Source organism: Sipha flava, unplaced genomic scaffold (assembly GCF_003268045.1).
Source record: "Sipha flava isolate LNK unplaced genomic scaffold, YSA_version1 77_pilon_pilon, whole genome shotgun sequence".
NCBI classification, from domain to species: domain Eukaryota; kingdom Metazoa; phylum Arthropoda; class Insecta; order Hemiptera; family Aphididae; genus Sipha; species Sipha flava.
This window is the reverse complement of record NW_020273617.1, coordinates 1,107,373-1,121,982: the sequence shown is the minus strand read 5'-3', so window position 1 is coordinate 1,121,982 and position 14,610 is coordinate 1,107,373. Positions and strand designations below refer to the sequence as shown.

General features: G+C 29.1%; 1 protein-coding gene across 2 annotated transcripts; it reads left to right on the top strand.

Annotated features, from left to right (window-relative positions):
* The first annotated feature begins 426 nt into the window (after positions 1-426).
* On the top strand, positions 427-1,979 carry LOC112692853. Of its 2 annotated transcripts, XM_025567668.1 has the most exons (6): positions 427-612; positions 688-925; positions 998-1,127; positions 1,273-1,367; positions 1,433-1,669; positions 1,729-1,979. In XM_025567668.1, exons 2-6 carry the CDS (start codon positions 719-721, stop codon positions 1,825-1,827), a joined length of 768 nt encoding a protein of 255 aa, XP_025423453.1. In that variant the 5' UTR covers positions 427-612; positions 688-718; the 3' UTR covers positions 1,828-1,979. The 2 variants fall into 2 exon arrangements, with proteins under 2 accessions (XP_025423453.1, XP_025423452.1); XM_025567667.1 differs by having other exon boundaries at positions 427-925.
* Positions 1,980-14,610: the final 12,631 nt, after the last annotated feature.

Genomic DNA, 14,610 nt, shown 5'->3' with positions numbered 1-14,610 from the left:
AATGTTGTTTTTATAAAGTTATAAGGTTTTGGACTCAAAAAATATACAGTTAATGTAATTTGTTTTATTTCTTTAGAACATCTGAAACCCCATGTTTACGTTTTTTATTAATTAAATGAGATTTGATATCTAAAATTAAATTTGGACTAATAAATTGTTTACAATAGATTAAAAAAGATTCCTACCTTACATAAAATATAAATAAAAGTAACAAATAATTGTTGTTTATTATTCCTTTATTGTACGATTTATAAATGATAAAAATAGGTAGGAAATTAAATTAAGTATGAGGTCTATGCTCTATCACATGCATGTCTTCGGACGAACTTGTTGCGCCTTTTTTTCCTTCCATGTGCAACCGTTTTTTCCATGCTTTCAAGCGTTTATCACATACACTGCTATCAACCTGGGCGTGTTTATTAAATTGTGTTTATCCAATTATTCCAAACGTTAAAACAATCGAGTTATGCATTCCGAGTTCGGGTGTAATGCTCGAGTTTTGTTGATGTTTTTTTCGAGCTAGTGATCCGAATTTTTATTGTGTCCGTTTGTCTCGCGCCCACCCGACGTTATTATGTCGAGAAATTTTGTCCACTATTTATACTGATATTGGTTTGTTTGTTTTTTTTATTTTTTTTTTTTTAATTTTACGTTTTCCCTCCTTGGTTGAATTCGGTTTTCATTAAGTTTTCGACATTGCATCAACGGTTCCATCGCAATGTACGCTCGCAGTAAGACGCCGAGCATGGGTACACCATCCGTGTACTCGATACACGCCAGCCATCTGACCCTACGGTCGTCCAACCTGCGGTCTACGCGGTCCATGAAGTCTCTACGTGTGCCGTGGTACCAACGACCTATATTAAAAGACGCTTACTTCATTGACACTCAGAGAGGAGCGCTTATTATCGCTTTCTATTCTTTGGTAAGCAAAATTATTGCGATAATGCTATTGTTTTTCAACTTATTTTGTTTCATATGTTTTCATGGCCATTAGTTCCTTAGTATCTTCACATTGGTCACATCTGCATTCGACACGTATTGCCTGGCCATGGCTGCACCTGGATCCACACATTACGGGTATTATGTTATGAGCTATCAATTTGTCTATGTCGGAAGCGCTTGGGGTAAATAAATATGCTTTAATTTATACGTTTTGAGTTAACTAATATAGCGATGTTAATAACTATTATATTTGATTAATTATATTTGTTAATTGGTTATAATTTGTATAATAATTATACAATTTTTTTTATTGCTTTTGTGTTTTAGTGAGAAATATATTGGTTTTGTTCTCATTGTTTTCATTTGTTGCCGCAGCTGTAATTTTTGTTACTAGCTTGATCTTAATATCTGCTCTACGCAAGGTAAAACAAAAGTTTGTCTTATTTTTTTTTTCATCATGTACTTTAACATTATGATTATTTTTCAGGAGCATGAGAAAAGAATTGTACCATGGCTGTTTTCGTTTGCTGCATTCCTAGTATTCCGATTTATAGCTTGGCTTTTTTCATCAATTGCTAACGATCCTATATTTGGTTATAATTTCACCATGATTTTGTTGGGCGCAGTGTTTTCTGTTATTAATGTATATGGTTGGATACTTGTGTATTCTTTGTATTTGGAACTGTTTGATTTGACCAAACTTGAAGATTTAGCTCACCTGAGAGTATGCCACTTGTCTCAATTATTCAAAACTTCCAGATTTGTAATCATTTTTTGTTTTAGATTGGAACTATGGCCTCCTTGAATGCATCTACCACACATTCTTTAGCTGGATCTCGTCCCACTACACCTCATAGCACAGTTTCTACTGCTCCTGTGTAATGCAATTAATTGTATTTATATATTAATCAAGTATTATTGAAATGTATTTTAGTGTATGTTTTATTTTATTTTGTAAGACTTATAACAATGCGCTTTGACACAATGTAATTTTATCCGTCCATTTCGTGTTCAAATGTATTAAATTGTTAACAATTATTTTTAATTTTTATATTTTATAGTATTTTATTTTATACTTGAATACTTGAATGAATTTTAAACTATTATATTTATTAGATTAATAACTTTTTTACAAAGAATATTTTGTTTCTTTGTATAATTTATTATTGCACAAATCTAGTTAGTATGTTTTACCAAAATTTGACTTTAAGTTCTTGTTAAAAATAGTAAAATTTAAAAAATTTCTCAAGTATATATTTATTTCAATTTTATATTTTAGATTATTGTAAACCTAATTATTTTGAAAAAATTATAATGTATTTAATAAAACTAGTTATAATAGTAATAGAACAAGATACATGTAAATCATTATTGCTACTTTTTTTTTAATGAATTTATTATTTTATAATGTTTTGTAAACAATTAATAATATGATCTGAAGGGTAAGATTTTTATAATTAGTAAAATCAAATTATTAATTTTGTAAAATAATATTTTTATATAAATAAGTTTAACAAAAAAAAAAAAAAAAATAAATATATATAGAAAATGTATATTTACATTAATATTTTATCATATGTCAAACATTTAATAGCTGTATTATTTTAATTTTTAATGTACAAAATTATGATTCTGCAACATAAATTCAATAGAAAACATATTAAAATATGACAGGTACCGATATATTTTTTTAGTTACTACAATAGTCAGTAGGTACTTTGTAAAGTATATACACAGCAGAAATTTTTTCTTGAGGAGGTTGTTTTATTCCAAAAGCTAAATTTCTATTGACCGATCCCCAATTAATTTTAATTTACTTTCTAATATTTTTATACATCAAAATATTGGTTGTATTGTTGTGTCCATTCAGTTGACAATATTGGTTTTTAATTTTTAAGAATAAGAAGTATATATTGAAACTGTAAGATACATAGATACATAAAGACATACATCTTATTTGAAACAACATAAAATAATTAAAATATTATATTTACCTCTTTCATTCATACCAAGTTGGTGTTTTATTTTTATTTAAAATAATTTTTGTTAATATAATTTAAATAAAGATTAAAATTATATATTTACTATAAATTATTTTAATATTACCTACATAATTTGTAATGTAATAAAAATAAAAATATTTAATAGACAACAACCACTAAAATATTTAATTTGTACTTTTATTTTAAATTGTTTGTAATAAGACTTTTCATGTTTAGATGAAAAATTGAAATTATCAGAAAAAATTTTCATTTCAGAATCATTTAAAAATATTTTTGTTCAGGCAAAAAATTACTAGAAAAACGGAGTAGAAAAAAATTCTGGATTTTAGAAGGTACCTTGAATTTAAATTTAATTGATAAATATGTTATGCTTGATGGAAAAATTGATGTGATTTGCAATTCTTTTTTAGTGGCTATAACTGTAAAACTACATTTTCAAACAATTTTAAACGGTTGTATAGTTCTTATAACAATTAACGAAAATGCTAAATTTTACGACGACTTTTCATGAATATTCCGATGCTCTAAAACTTCATTTCGAGGTCAGTTGTAAATATTGTAATAATTATTAATATCGGTAAATTGAGTTCAACTAAGAATGATTTTTGGATCATTGTCTTGATATTAAAATGAATAATGTAATATAATCTTGTGACAATTGGTAACACGCTTTCCGCTTACTCTCCAACGGGTCGGAATATCCCGTTTACGCGTATTATTTTATGTTTTTCATTACTGTTATTATTAATTCAATAGTTTACGATCATATATATCTGTACATATAATTATACTTTTGTGCTAGGGTGGACTGTGTTATACGACACATTTTCCGTTTTGACAGATTTCCCGATAATATATAAAAATGGATCGTGAATTTGAGTAATTCTCGAGCGATTAATATTACACACAGATCAATCGATTCAATGAGCTAGAAAAGCAATAACGGTTATCTGTATAGTATATTATGATAATTGGCCAGTAGCCTACTCCGACATAGAGCCGATGTATTTTCGCGTTTGACTTTTTTTTTTGATGCTTAGGTTAGCTTTTTAACCGGAAAAAGGAAAAGATTGAGAGTTGAAAACTAACAAAAAACATTCATACAACTGAAAGTCTCATGTGAATAACTGGTATATAACGTCGTTGTGACACTATAATTTTGTACTGCAATAATATATTTTGAAATAACACCATTTTGCGAAAAAAGAATAACAACTGCGAAGTTTAAAATATAGAATTTGGTGATCAATCTTATGGCAATTCGTTTTCCATTCGGGCAACAACAAAAAGTTGGGTAACTATCAATAGTTTACGTACGAAAAATAAAACTGAGTGAGTGGTTGGCCTAAACATATCAACCATGATAAACCGATATTCGTATGAAAAATAATGTTAATAATATAATTATCGCCTGCACCAAAGGTTTACGAACCTTGCGTGTAGTAGTTGAAGTATAATTCGTGACCAGAGTTATTTTCATCGTCGATATGTAATTACAATCTAACTTTCGATTCGGAGTGCAGATAATATTGTAAGTTTGCTTAACAACTTTTTTATTAGCACTAAATTCGTCATAAAATATTATTATGGTGTAATTTCAGGAACCGAAACTTACTTCGACGATTTTAATATGGTAACTGAGTAGAAACAAAACTGGCTAAAAATCACGGTCTCGGAAGATATATATATATACATATACACAAAGGTGGGTATTAACAAGTTAAAAAGTTAATTTTATTTTTAAAATTTTTAACTTAAAATCGAATTCCACGATTGGGATTATGCAGCTGAAAAATAATCAATCACATCGCATTCGGATGTACATTACGCTTATATCAAGGTCTGAAAATTGAAAATATTACAGTTTCATAAGCATTCATGCACTAGTTATAAACTTTAGATTTCAAGGTCTGGTATCAAATTTGTTGTATAATAGTACAATAGTATAGTATATAGTCATCCAAAGATGTACTGTTTAATTATTTACATTTGAGTTATTAATTATCATTATTTCTCAAATATCTTATATTTTTTTACTCATACTTAAATGCTATATGGTATTTGGTTTTTGTTCCGTTTTTATTATAAAATGTGTTTATTTTATGCTTATTATTTGCGTACTGTAATGTATTTCGGTGTAGGATTAATGGTTTCAAAGCCACATGGCAGCATTTCGATTTCATATTGTGTGCATGTGATTTTGTGATTTCTCATATTTTTCGGGTTTTTGATTTCTCGTCCGGGCACTCCAGGAAAAAGGGCTATTTGGTGTGAAAATAAAAACCTCTATAATTCGAACGCTAATAATATATTGTTTCGGACGGGCTGCAGCGTGTATGTATATGAATTCCGGCGCGCTTTGATAATCACGGTTGAAAACGAACGATTTGTACATAAAGCCGAGATTATGTAAATTTGGAGACGCGCGTATAGTGTGCGCATTGAGTTGCGTCCACGCATCATACTATTATTTTATGGTACTCAACGAAATGACGAGTTGTACGGGTCGATGCGATATATAATTCCGCGATTTCGGTCCGCGGGCGTATTGGACACGCCATTCTACTGCGATTATGAATAATGTGTAGGGTGCACGCCGCGAGGGAATAAATGGTATTTTTTATTTTTTTATATTTCGTGGAAGAGCGGATCGAGAATAACTGCTACTGCTAATAATATTATTTCGAAGGCTCGACGTCCGAAAAACTGACGTTAAAGTCAGTTAAACTTTTGTTTTCGGTTGAATGTGGAGGGGAAGAAAAAACTCTGTACACATCTTATTTTCATAAATTATTTTACATTTTTACATTATTTTTTTTTAAAGTGATTTCTGACCATCACTCGCTACAGTAAAACATTGCTGTTTGCGCTTCTATCTTTTCCCATGCTCGTCGCCATGACGACAGTGGTAATTTCTTTTTGAATTAATATATTACGAACATTCGGACGCTTTTAAACCATCCGGTGTATCTACATGTACATTATACTAAATAGCACACCTACGTAGCGCCGTATAACCGCATCCACCTTTGTATATTGCTACGACAATACCGTAGTGGTCGTTGTAGCGGGCACGGCGCACAGTCGTCTGAAAAACATTTTTAGTCGGCAAAAGTCCTGTTTCTAAAAATGAATTAATTATATTTTTTCATTGTGTTTATTTTTTATGAAAATGTTTTGATGGTAAATTAAAAATATAGGATTGATAGATTGATTATTAAATTCTATAGAGCTATTTGATTAGAAACTTTTATAACAATTTTCAATTTTTACGCTATAAATGAAAATAAACTTATTTAATGAAAATAACTGATTAAAAGTCAATATTTTCCAAGTTCATTCTCATCTTATTGTTCTAAATATATTTTCGAAAAAAAATATATTTTTTCCATTGATAGTATGGGAACATTTAATTCGAATAGTACAAGTTTCTTTTTGTTTTTTAATTTTTAAAGAGCATTACTAAAAATGTCTTATGCACTATTGTATGCAAGTTATAGATCAAGTTACCAATAATGAATTAAAAAAAAAAGTGTGCCCCAAATATCTCCTAAAAAAAAAAATAATTTTTTTTTTTTAAATTGATTACTCGAAGCAAATTATTGGTGGACAAATACCTACATATAAATATTATAAATACAATAACAATTTTTTTTATTGGATTATTTATCGACTAATTTGTATGGACTATAATAAATGTTTGATGTTACTTCATACATATTTATTATTTAAATCGAAAAATCAACTACTGAAAAAGATTGTCAATATTGTCATAATCATCATCTTTGATTTTTGATTTTGGTAATTTTACTAACATCTCAACTTCTTCTGATAACTCTTGTTCATATTTTTTGAAAATATTTTGTATGGCAAGGATAAAAAGATTAAATTATGTATCAAATTTTTATTTGTGTTAAGCCTAAAACTTTATCTCGTATTGTGCTCTCTGTAAGTTTTGCATTCTATATTACGATTTTCTTGAGCTTCTTCCGATAGCTTACTTTAAATACATTAAATTTAATTGTTAAACTATATATATATTACCAATATTTTTTGTCATTGTAACGTACCTATTGGCAGTGCTGATTTAAGGGGGTGAAATACCCCACCTATTAATATACTATAGTCAGCAATCATCAATAAATCATGTTATAGTAGTATTGCAAAATTTCGTTTTAGAAAGTAGTCGGCAAATTTGTAAATTTATAACCCCATCCCCATCAATATTTGCTAGCGCTGGCCTTGCCTATTGGAAGAAAAGCAAATTGTTTAACGTCTGTACCATGTATTAAAACTTTATGTATACTTGCAGGTATATATTGAGGGATTCTATAATATTATCTGATATTTCAGACACTCTAGGACATCCGGTCACGCGCGTGGCTAATATTAAAACGAGTCATCGTACCACTGTTCCATATAGAACTTGCTCTCAACGAAAATAACTAACAGATCTTTAAGATTAATACATTGCTCCACTTTGCTGTGCTTAACGAAAACCACACGAAAACCGAAAGATCTCGCCCCAACGTCACACATGTCAAAGCATATGACCATACACGACACCAGTGCAGTCAACAACCTAAGCGCATTAAACGCAGCGAAGATCTTTTAACTGAAAAGTGCACCAAAGATCGTAGCCTTCCGGTTATATGTACATTATGTTCTGGTGCATACACAATATCATACAAAGGTTGTGTATTACACACAAAAACTGATAAAATCGAAAAATAAACCAAAGACTTAACACGTCCTTACAAGTCTCATTGTGTATCTAATACAACATCATCCGGTCTATCATACGCCAGCCAAACAGTCGCCAAATCAATATCCTAAACTTCCAATTAAATGTCAAGAATTTTGAACGAATTCAAAACCTTTTTAAACCCTTTAATCTCTCTACCTACTGATCTTTTAAACGAACTCTCAACAAACTTTCCATATTCGTCAGTAATTTCAATATAAAATCTGTTATCCATAAACGACATTAAGATTATAATTATCTATATTTAATAATATTTATATTGTGTATTAAATAATTAAAATATTTAACTACCCTCTAAATATTATAAGTGTCACATGCTATATTATATTAAATTTTAAGAAACTTATAAGAGCATTAATTTGTTGATAGATTTTAAATTAAATAAACATAAAAAAAAAAAGGAAATATAAATTTTTAATTTATTATTTCGAGTGAAAAAAGTTTATTTTCATCTATATATATATATATATATGTTGTTAACCGCAAATTGTCCATAACATTATAAAAGTTTTTAATCAAACAGCTCCGCGGAATTTAATAATTAATCTATCAGTCTTGTATTTTTCATTTACCATCAAAATACTCTCATAAAAAATAAACAATATAAAAATATATAATTTAGTTGTTTGAAGAATTGGGATTTTGCCGATTAAAAATGGTTTTCAGACTATTGTATCGCGTGCGACATGTCAAAACGGTGTAACTAGAGCAAGACATCTGTCCACGCGTGCGAGGATGAGAAAGACGGGCGCTGAAAATAAACAGTCACAGGGTCCATAGATGTAATTCATACGACTTTGACGTATCTTACTCTTAGGTAATCATTTCTAAATTTCTTATTTCTACTTGTTCATCCGCAGTTGCTTATAAAAATATCAAGCGTATAATCTCTTTTTTTGTTCGCAAGTATACAGTGAATTTGGAATACAATTAGTATATTTGTACACTCAAACTTGTTCTCATATATCACAATATGCTGATAAGTAAAATGTTTTATAAAGTTATTACACTCGTTAATGTAAACCAAGAAAACATAAAACTTGATTTTTATCCGTTAACCAGAAAAACTCGAAAAAAATGAACCCGTTTGGATTTCCTGCATAATGAGTAATTCATCGTGCAAAAACTTAAAAATCAATCAAAATAGTATGGTGAGTTTCATGTGTTCATCGACCGTTGAATAATCGTTTTCGTTAATAAATCAACGATTATATTGTTTACTGTAAACTTATAATGATTGGGCAAACAAAGATTATTCCACCGGACTGAACTGCGGACGTTAGTTAGTATTGACTTAGAAAAGCGTTGTTTTTCGTTGATTTATTCGAAACAATTCTGTGACAAGCACGCGCGGTCGATATCAAAAATACAATTACACCAATTATACGTATGAATTTTGATAATACATCATTGCACATTGTCGGCGGGACAGTACAATATTTCCGGTGGGAATGTTTTAAAAACAAAAAGTTCTAAAAGGTCAAACAGTCTCCCGGATCATAGCGGACCGGCCGCGGATAGTACAGTAGGGAGCGAGCGTATAATTTATGTATAAATATGTGTATATAACGCATTATTCTTCGGCGCAGAAGCGAAGGGTTCGCAGCGTAAACCGAATGATAAACAAAATACCATCATCATCCATATGGCATATATATATATATATATATATATATATATTATGCCGCATCAACTTGCGTATAATGAAATTATTGTTTTCATCATATATGTGTCCACGTCGTAAAATTTCAGTTACATTTGATTAAACGGACTGCTATTTCGGTCAGTTCACGAAATGACTAAATCACATTAAAATATATACTATCATTTGTATTTTTTACAGATCGATATTAAGAAACGCGTTAATATTATGCTGGACACTTGTCAGTAAATATTTTAAATCCGGTATCGTATACAGACAGGGTAATTATGTCGTCTTTGAATTTTTCGGCAGTTATTAAATACGACGAGTGCAGCAGTACTTAAAATTTAATGAATTTTTTTTTCACGCTTGGAATTTTCCGAAATAATATTATGATTGGCCATCTGTGAAAATTCTCTTTTGAAATTCTGTTTTCTCCGTGTCACTGATAACTTACAGACCGGTCACTCATTAATAATTGTCTGCCAGTAACGCCTGATTCGAGACGATAAATGATAATATACTATAATATATATATATATTAATATGTATACAAGTACTCTTTCAAATGTTCCAACCGGAAAAGAGTAGTCATCCCAGTGAAGGATGTCTGTAGCTTCAAAATTATAATATATGTTAATTAACTGAAATAAATATCAAACATTTTTTTAGCTATGCGTCATTTCGTATCAAACATTATGAAGTCGTTACCGAGGTCATTGTGTTGATTTTTCTGATTTGCATTTAGATAATAAATACATCTTTTGCCTGTGAAAAAAATTCAATTCCACTTGATTACTAATAAAAAAAAAAAAGAAATAACGGTAGTATGGAAAAAAAAACAGGAGTTTTGTATCTAATATGCAGTATAAAATTATAAAAAACGGTATTGAATTATTTGATAAAAAAAAAAATCAACGACGTTTAAATATTGTGTGCCGTCCATCGTATAAATCTATTACGAGAGATCAACAATGGATATTGATACGTTTCGCGTAATGTCACGTGTGTAAAAGAGTATTTGTACGCAAAGGATTAGCACCTTATACACTTACGCGTGTTGTTTATGGATAAATTTCTTACAGTCGACGTGCAAAATTTATGGACAATATGTTCGTGGATAAATTTCCAACGCACGTTGCATAAAATGATTAAATTTATTGTAATCAAATTATATCTGTACTTGAAAACGAAAAATTATCCCCTGTCGGTAAAATTCTTTAATCGCGATGCTCGGCGTTACAGACTCTTGCAGTGTCGGTGGTAGTCCATGGGAATATCGTTAAACATTTTCAGTGTCTCTGGAGGAATCACGTAGGATGCCCGAATGGACAGTATACTAGCGTGCGAAAAAATGGAAAATAAAAAACGCAACTTTTGTATAAAAGTATATATTACATTTCATATATGATCTTTGATAATAAAACGGTGGGTAAGGGGAGGCATTACCTATACACCTTAACTCCAAAATTTAAATTCGAAGGAAACGGGAGAAAAAAAGTAAAGATATGACACCGGATATGAGTGTTTGTACTCTATATCCTTTGTAAACATTTCGAGGTAATGATGATAAATCATCGCATTCGGTAAACGTTAATCTCCAAGTAAAAGTTTTTGTTAGAATATTTTGTATACCCGTACTTTGATGTATCGATTAGAATTTTACACACGCTCGTGTTAAATATCACGAGTCTTGAAAACAATTAATCATATATAGTAATTATTAATTTTTTTTTTTTTTAGTCAATTCCGCGAATACCATAAAAAGCCTTAAACATGAATCGTGAATGTTGAGATTTTATATTATATTTGAGTATATACTGCTTTTAGGTTTCAAACAGCAGTATTGAAAAAATATCATCAGTTTTGTTCAGTACTACAGATGATTCCTACTGAAAACTGTTCAAGCCAAATTTTGCAAATGTTCAGTAAGTAATCATAATAAGAAAAACATTATTAGCAATTTCGTTTTATCGAAGACGAATGTATTTTAAAATCATAAGTAAAACGAATGTCACTCGCAATCTTGTATAGAAAAAAATGGCTTTAACTTTTACTTGATAATACACAGGAAATATATTATGTACTCATTGTTGTACGGTCCCGCCATCAATTTGTTATAATTTTCTTGTTATCTTGCCGTTGTCACACACAATGAACCGTTTGTTCGGATAGAACAATTAAACCCGACTACTTAAGGGCCATCATACTTCAGATTGTCCCTCGAACCGCATGGACCACGGGGTACGAATGCTCTCACATAGTGGATTGAAGATTAATATTAGGTGCTTTCGTTTCTGAATATTGCTTATTTATATATCACAGTAGACGTGTATTCGATAATTGATCGCATAATCATGAATGACAAAATGTGAATGCTATTACCACGAGATGAAAAAAAACACTGAACCGTCCTTAAACTTTATCCAGTTTATGCACGATTCATACATTTTTGACGAAAAATAATTTTTACATAAAATTCTACCCAAAACTGTATAATATTTTGTATTGTTTCACATTTTCTCAATGCACGCTATACTAAACTAGCCGTCGCTATTATTAATCTGTGGTACACTATAAAGTTGCCTTTATCTTTAAAATGTTTTTGAAAGGAATGTCCATAAAAATCATATAGTTTATAATAATTATTTATGGAAATTTAATAGTATTGGAAACTTTGATTTATTAGGGTACTATCAAAGTATTTAAAAACTTAAAACTCTCGAACATAAATAAATCAAATGATTATAAAAATCTAATTATTTTGAGTTGCATTCAAATTTAATAAATCATCGAGTTCGACGTATATCTACTGATATATTTTTTCTAAGGGAGATTTAAAAATAAAACATACTTAAAAGATTAAAAATAATATAAATTATAAAATATAATATAAAATAGACATTAATTTTAATGAAAATATTAACCGGCAATATTTTTGAAATCAGATAATTTATACCATGTTTTAAACTTGAAAATCTTGAAACAAAATGAATTCAACATTATAACGTACAATAACATGCAGTTAGTATTTTTAAGATTAATATCAAATATTTTATATTTAAATAAATTTTAATTTATTAAACATCTTATTCATATTTCGAATTGAATTTACAAGACCTGTAGTAATTTAATTTTTAATTTTTTATGTTTTTTACGATTTGGTAAATAAATAGACTTTGAAATTAGAAAGTTTAATTGTCGTATTTAACATTTCAAAAACGTCATTTGTAACAGTATTAATATTATCTAAATTTACGAGTATATAGCGAAACGCTAGACCAGGCTTCGTTTTTTAAAATTATTTTAAGTTAGTTAATATTGGTATATAAATTCGTTTTGGTATTAATTTCTGTATACCTACTTGTTTATTAAAGTTTTGTTAAGCTGTATAATTATACAATTATGATCAGTAACATTATTTTGGCATGCATACCCTTTAAACTTTCAAAATCGACTAACATTCTTGGTAATGGTAAATTTAATATGGTTAATATATGAAAAAGTCTCACTTTTAGTATTATTTCTAGTGATTAACAGAATTTATATCTGTGGTTCATATTTTAATATTTACACGTTCCACACGGCATATTTATTAGTTAAAATAACCATAATATAAATTTTAATATAATTACAGACTTCAAAATATTAAATATCCAAAATACAATTTACATTAATTCAGTTTTAAAATAGTTACCTATACACAATTTTAAATGTACAAACCGATTTTAAAAATAATATTTTATATGATAATAAATAATAACCCACAAAATATTTATATTTCTTAACAAAATTATTTTTAATCATAACTCATTTTAGATAACATCTGCTATAAAAATTCATTATCCTTTGGTTAAACGACCAATTTTGTTCTATGTATTCCTTTCTCTATTTTATCATGTTCATTTACGATTTTATTGACTTTGCATATACCTGACTATGAATTTTTAATGTATAATATATTTATTATAATAAAATAAAAACTAACGAAGTCCCTGAATGCGGTGCGCTGTTTAAAAATGTTAAAACCGTATAGCAGGTATTTCAGTTATAAAATAAAATTTTTACATTGAAATTAAAAAACGTAAAATTCTCATTCAATATTTTTCCTATATTTTTCCTGGGGGGTATATTCAATACCCCCCAGCTGGTGTTCCACAAGGGGGTATCCTTTCTCCATTACTATATAACTTATATGCTTCTGATCAACCAACCTCCGCTAACACCATTGTGGCTGATTACGCAGATGATAAACTTATCATATCTATAAATGAAAACCCTATTGTAGCATCGCTTAATCTACAAAATCATCTTTCCCTTATGGAAACCTGGTACAATAATTGGAGGATTAAGGTAAATCAAACCAAATCTAATCACACTACTTTTACCCTTAAGCTAGGACACTGCCCACCAGTCACTCTCTATGGTACACAAATTCCATCCACTTCAACAGTTAAGTATCTTGGCTTAACCCTTGACCGTAGACTAACATGGGCCCAACATACACGTGCTAAAAGAATCCAACTAAATCTCCGACTCCGCATGCTCAAATCTTTACTAGTCAATAACAAACACACCAACCTTAATATAAAACTACTAATGTACAAATCCCTCATTAAACCCATTTGGACCTATGGTATCCAACTGTGGGGAAATGCAAAAAAAATCAAATACAAATCGCATTCAGACTTTTCAAAATATAACATTAAGAAAATTAACAAACGCCCCTCCTTATGTTTCTAATCATACTCTTCACACAGATCTAAAAATTAAAACTGTCAAAGAAGAAGCAGCTATTTATTATAAAAGATTTCATAATAGGCTTGCAACTCATTCAAATCCTTTAGTGAAAACACTCTCATCAATTGTTATTCCGGGAAATCCTCCTAGGCGATTAAAACGCAACTGGTGCAGAGATATGCTGACTTAAAATCATAACATTAAAAAATAAAAAAAAAATAAAAAAAAAAAATAATAAAAACAATCAATAAATATACTATATAGATGTATCTATAAGAAAACTTATGTATAACCTCAATTTATAAGTGTCATCACTGGGTGGCTGCTTTTATCAAGCTATTCATGTTATTTTATTATATATTAGCTAATACTCTTGTTGTGCCGATGGGGTACAGGTTGTGTATCGAATAATAAAGGAAAAAAAAAAAAAAAATATTTTTCAAATACTAGTATTTATCCAAGGAACATAAAAAAACATTTTTAATTCTATGTCAATAGGTCGATTAAAGAAGAAA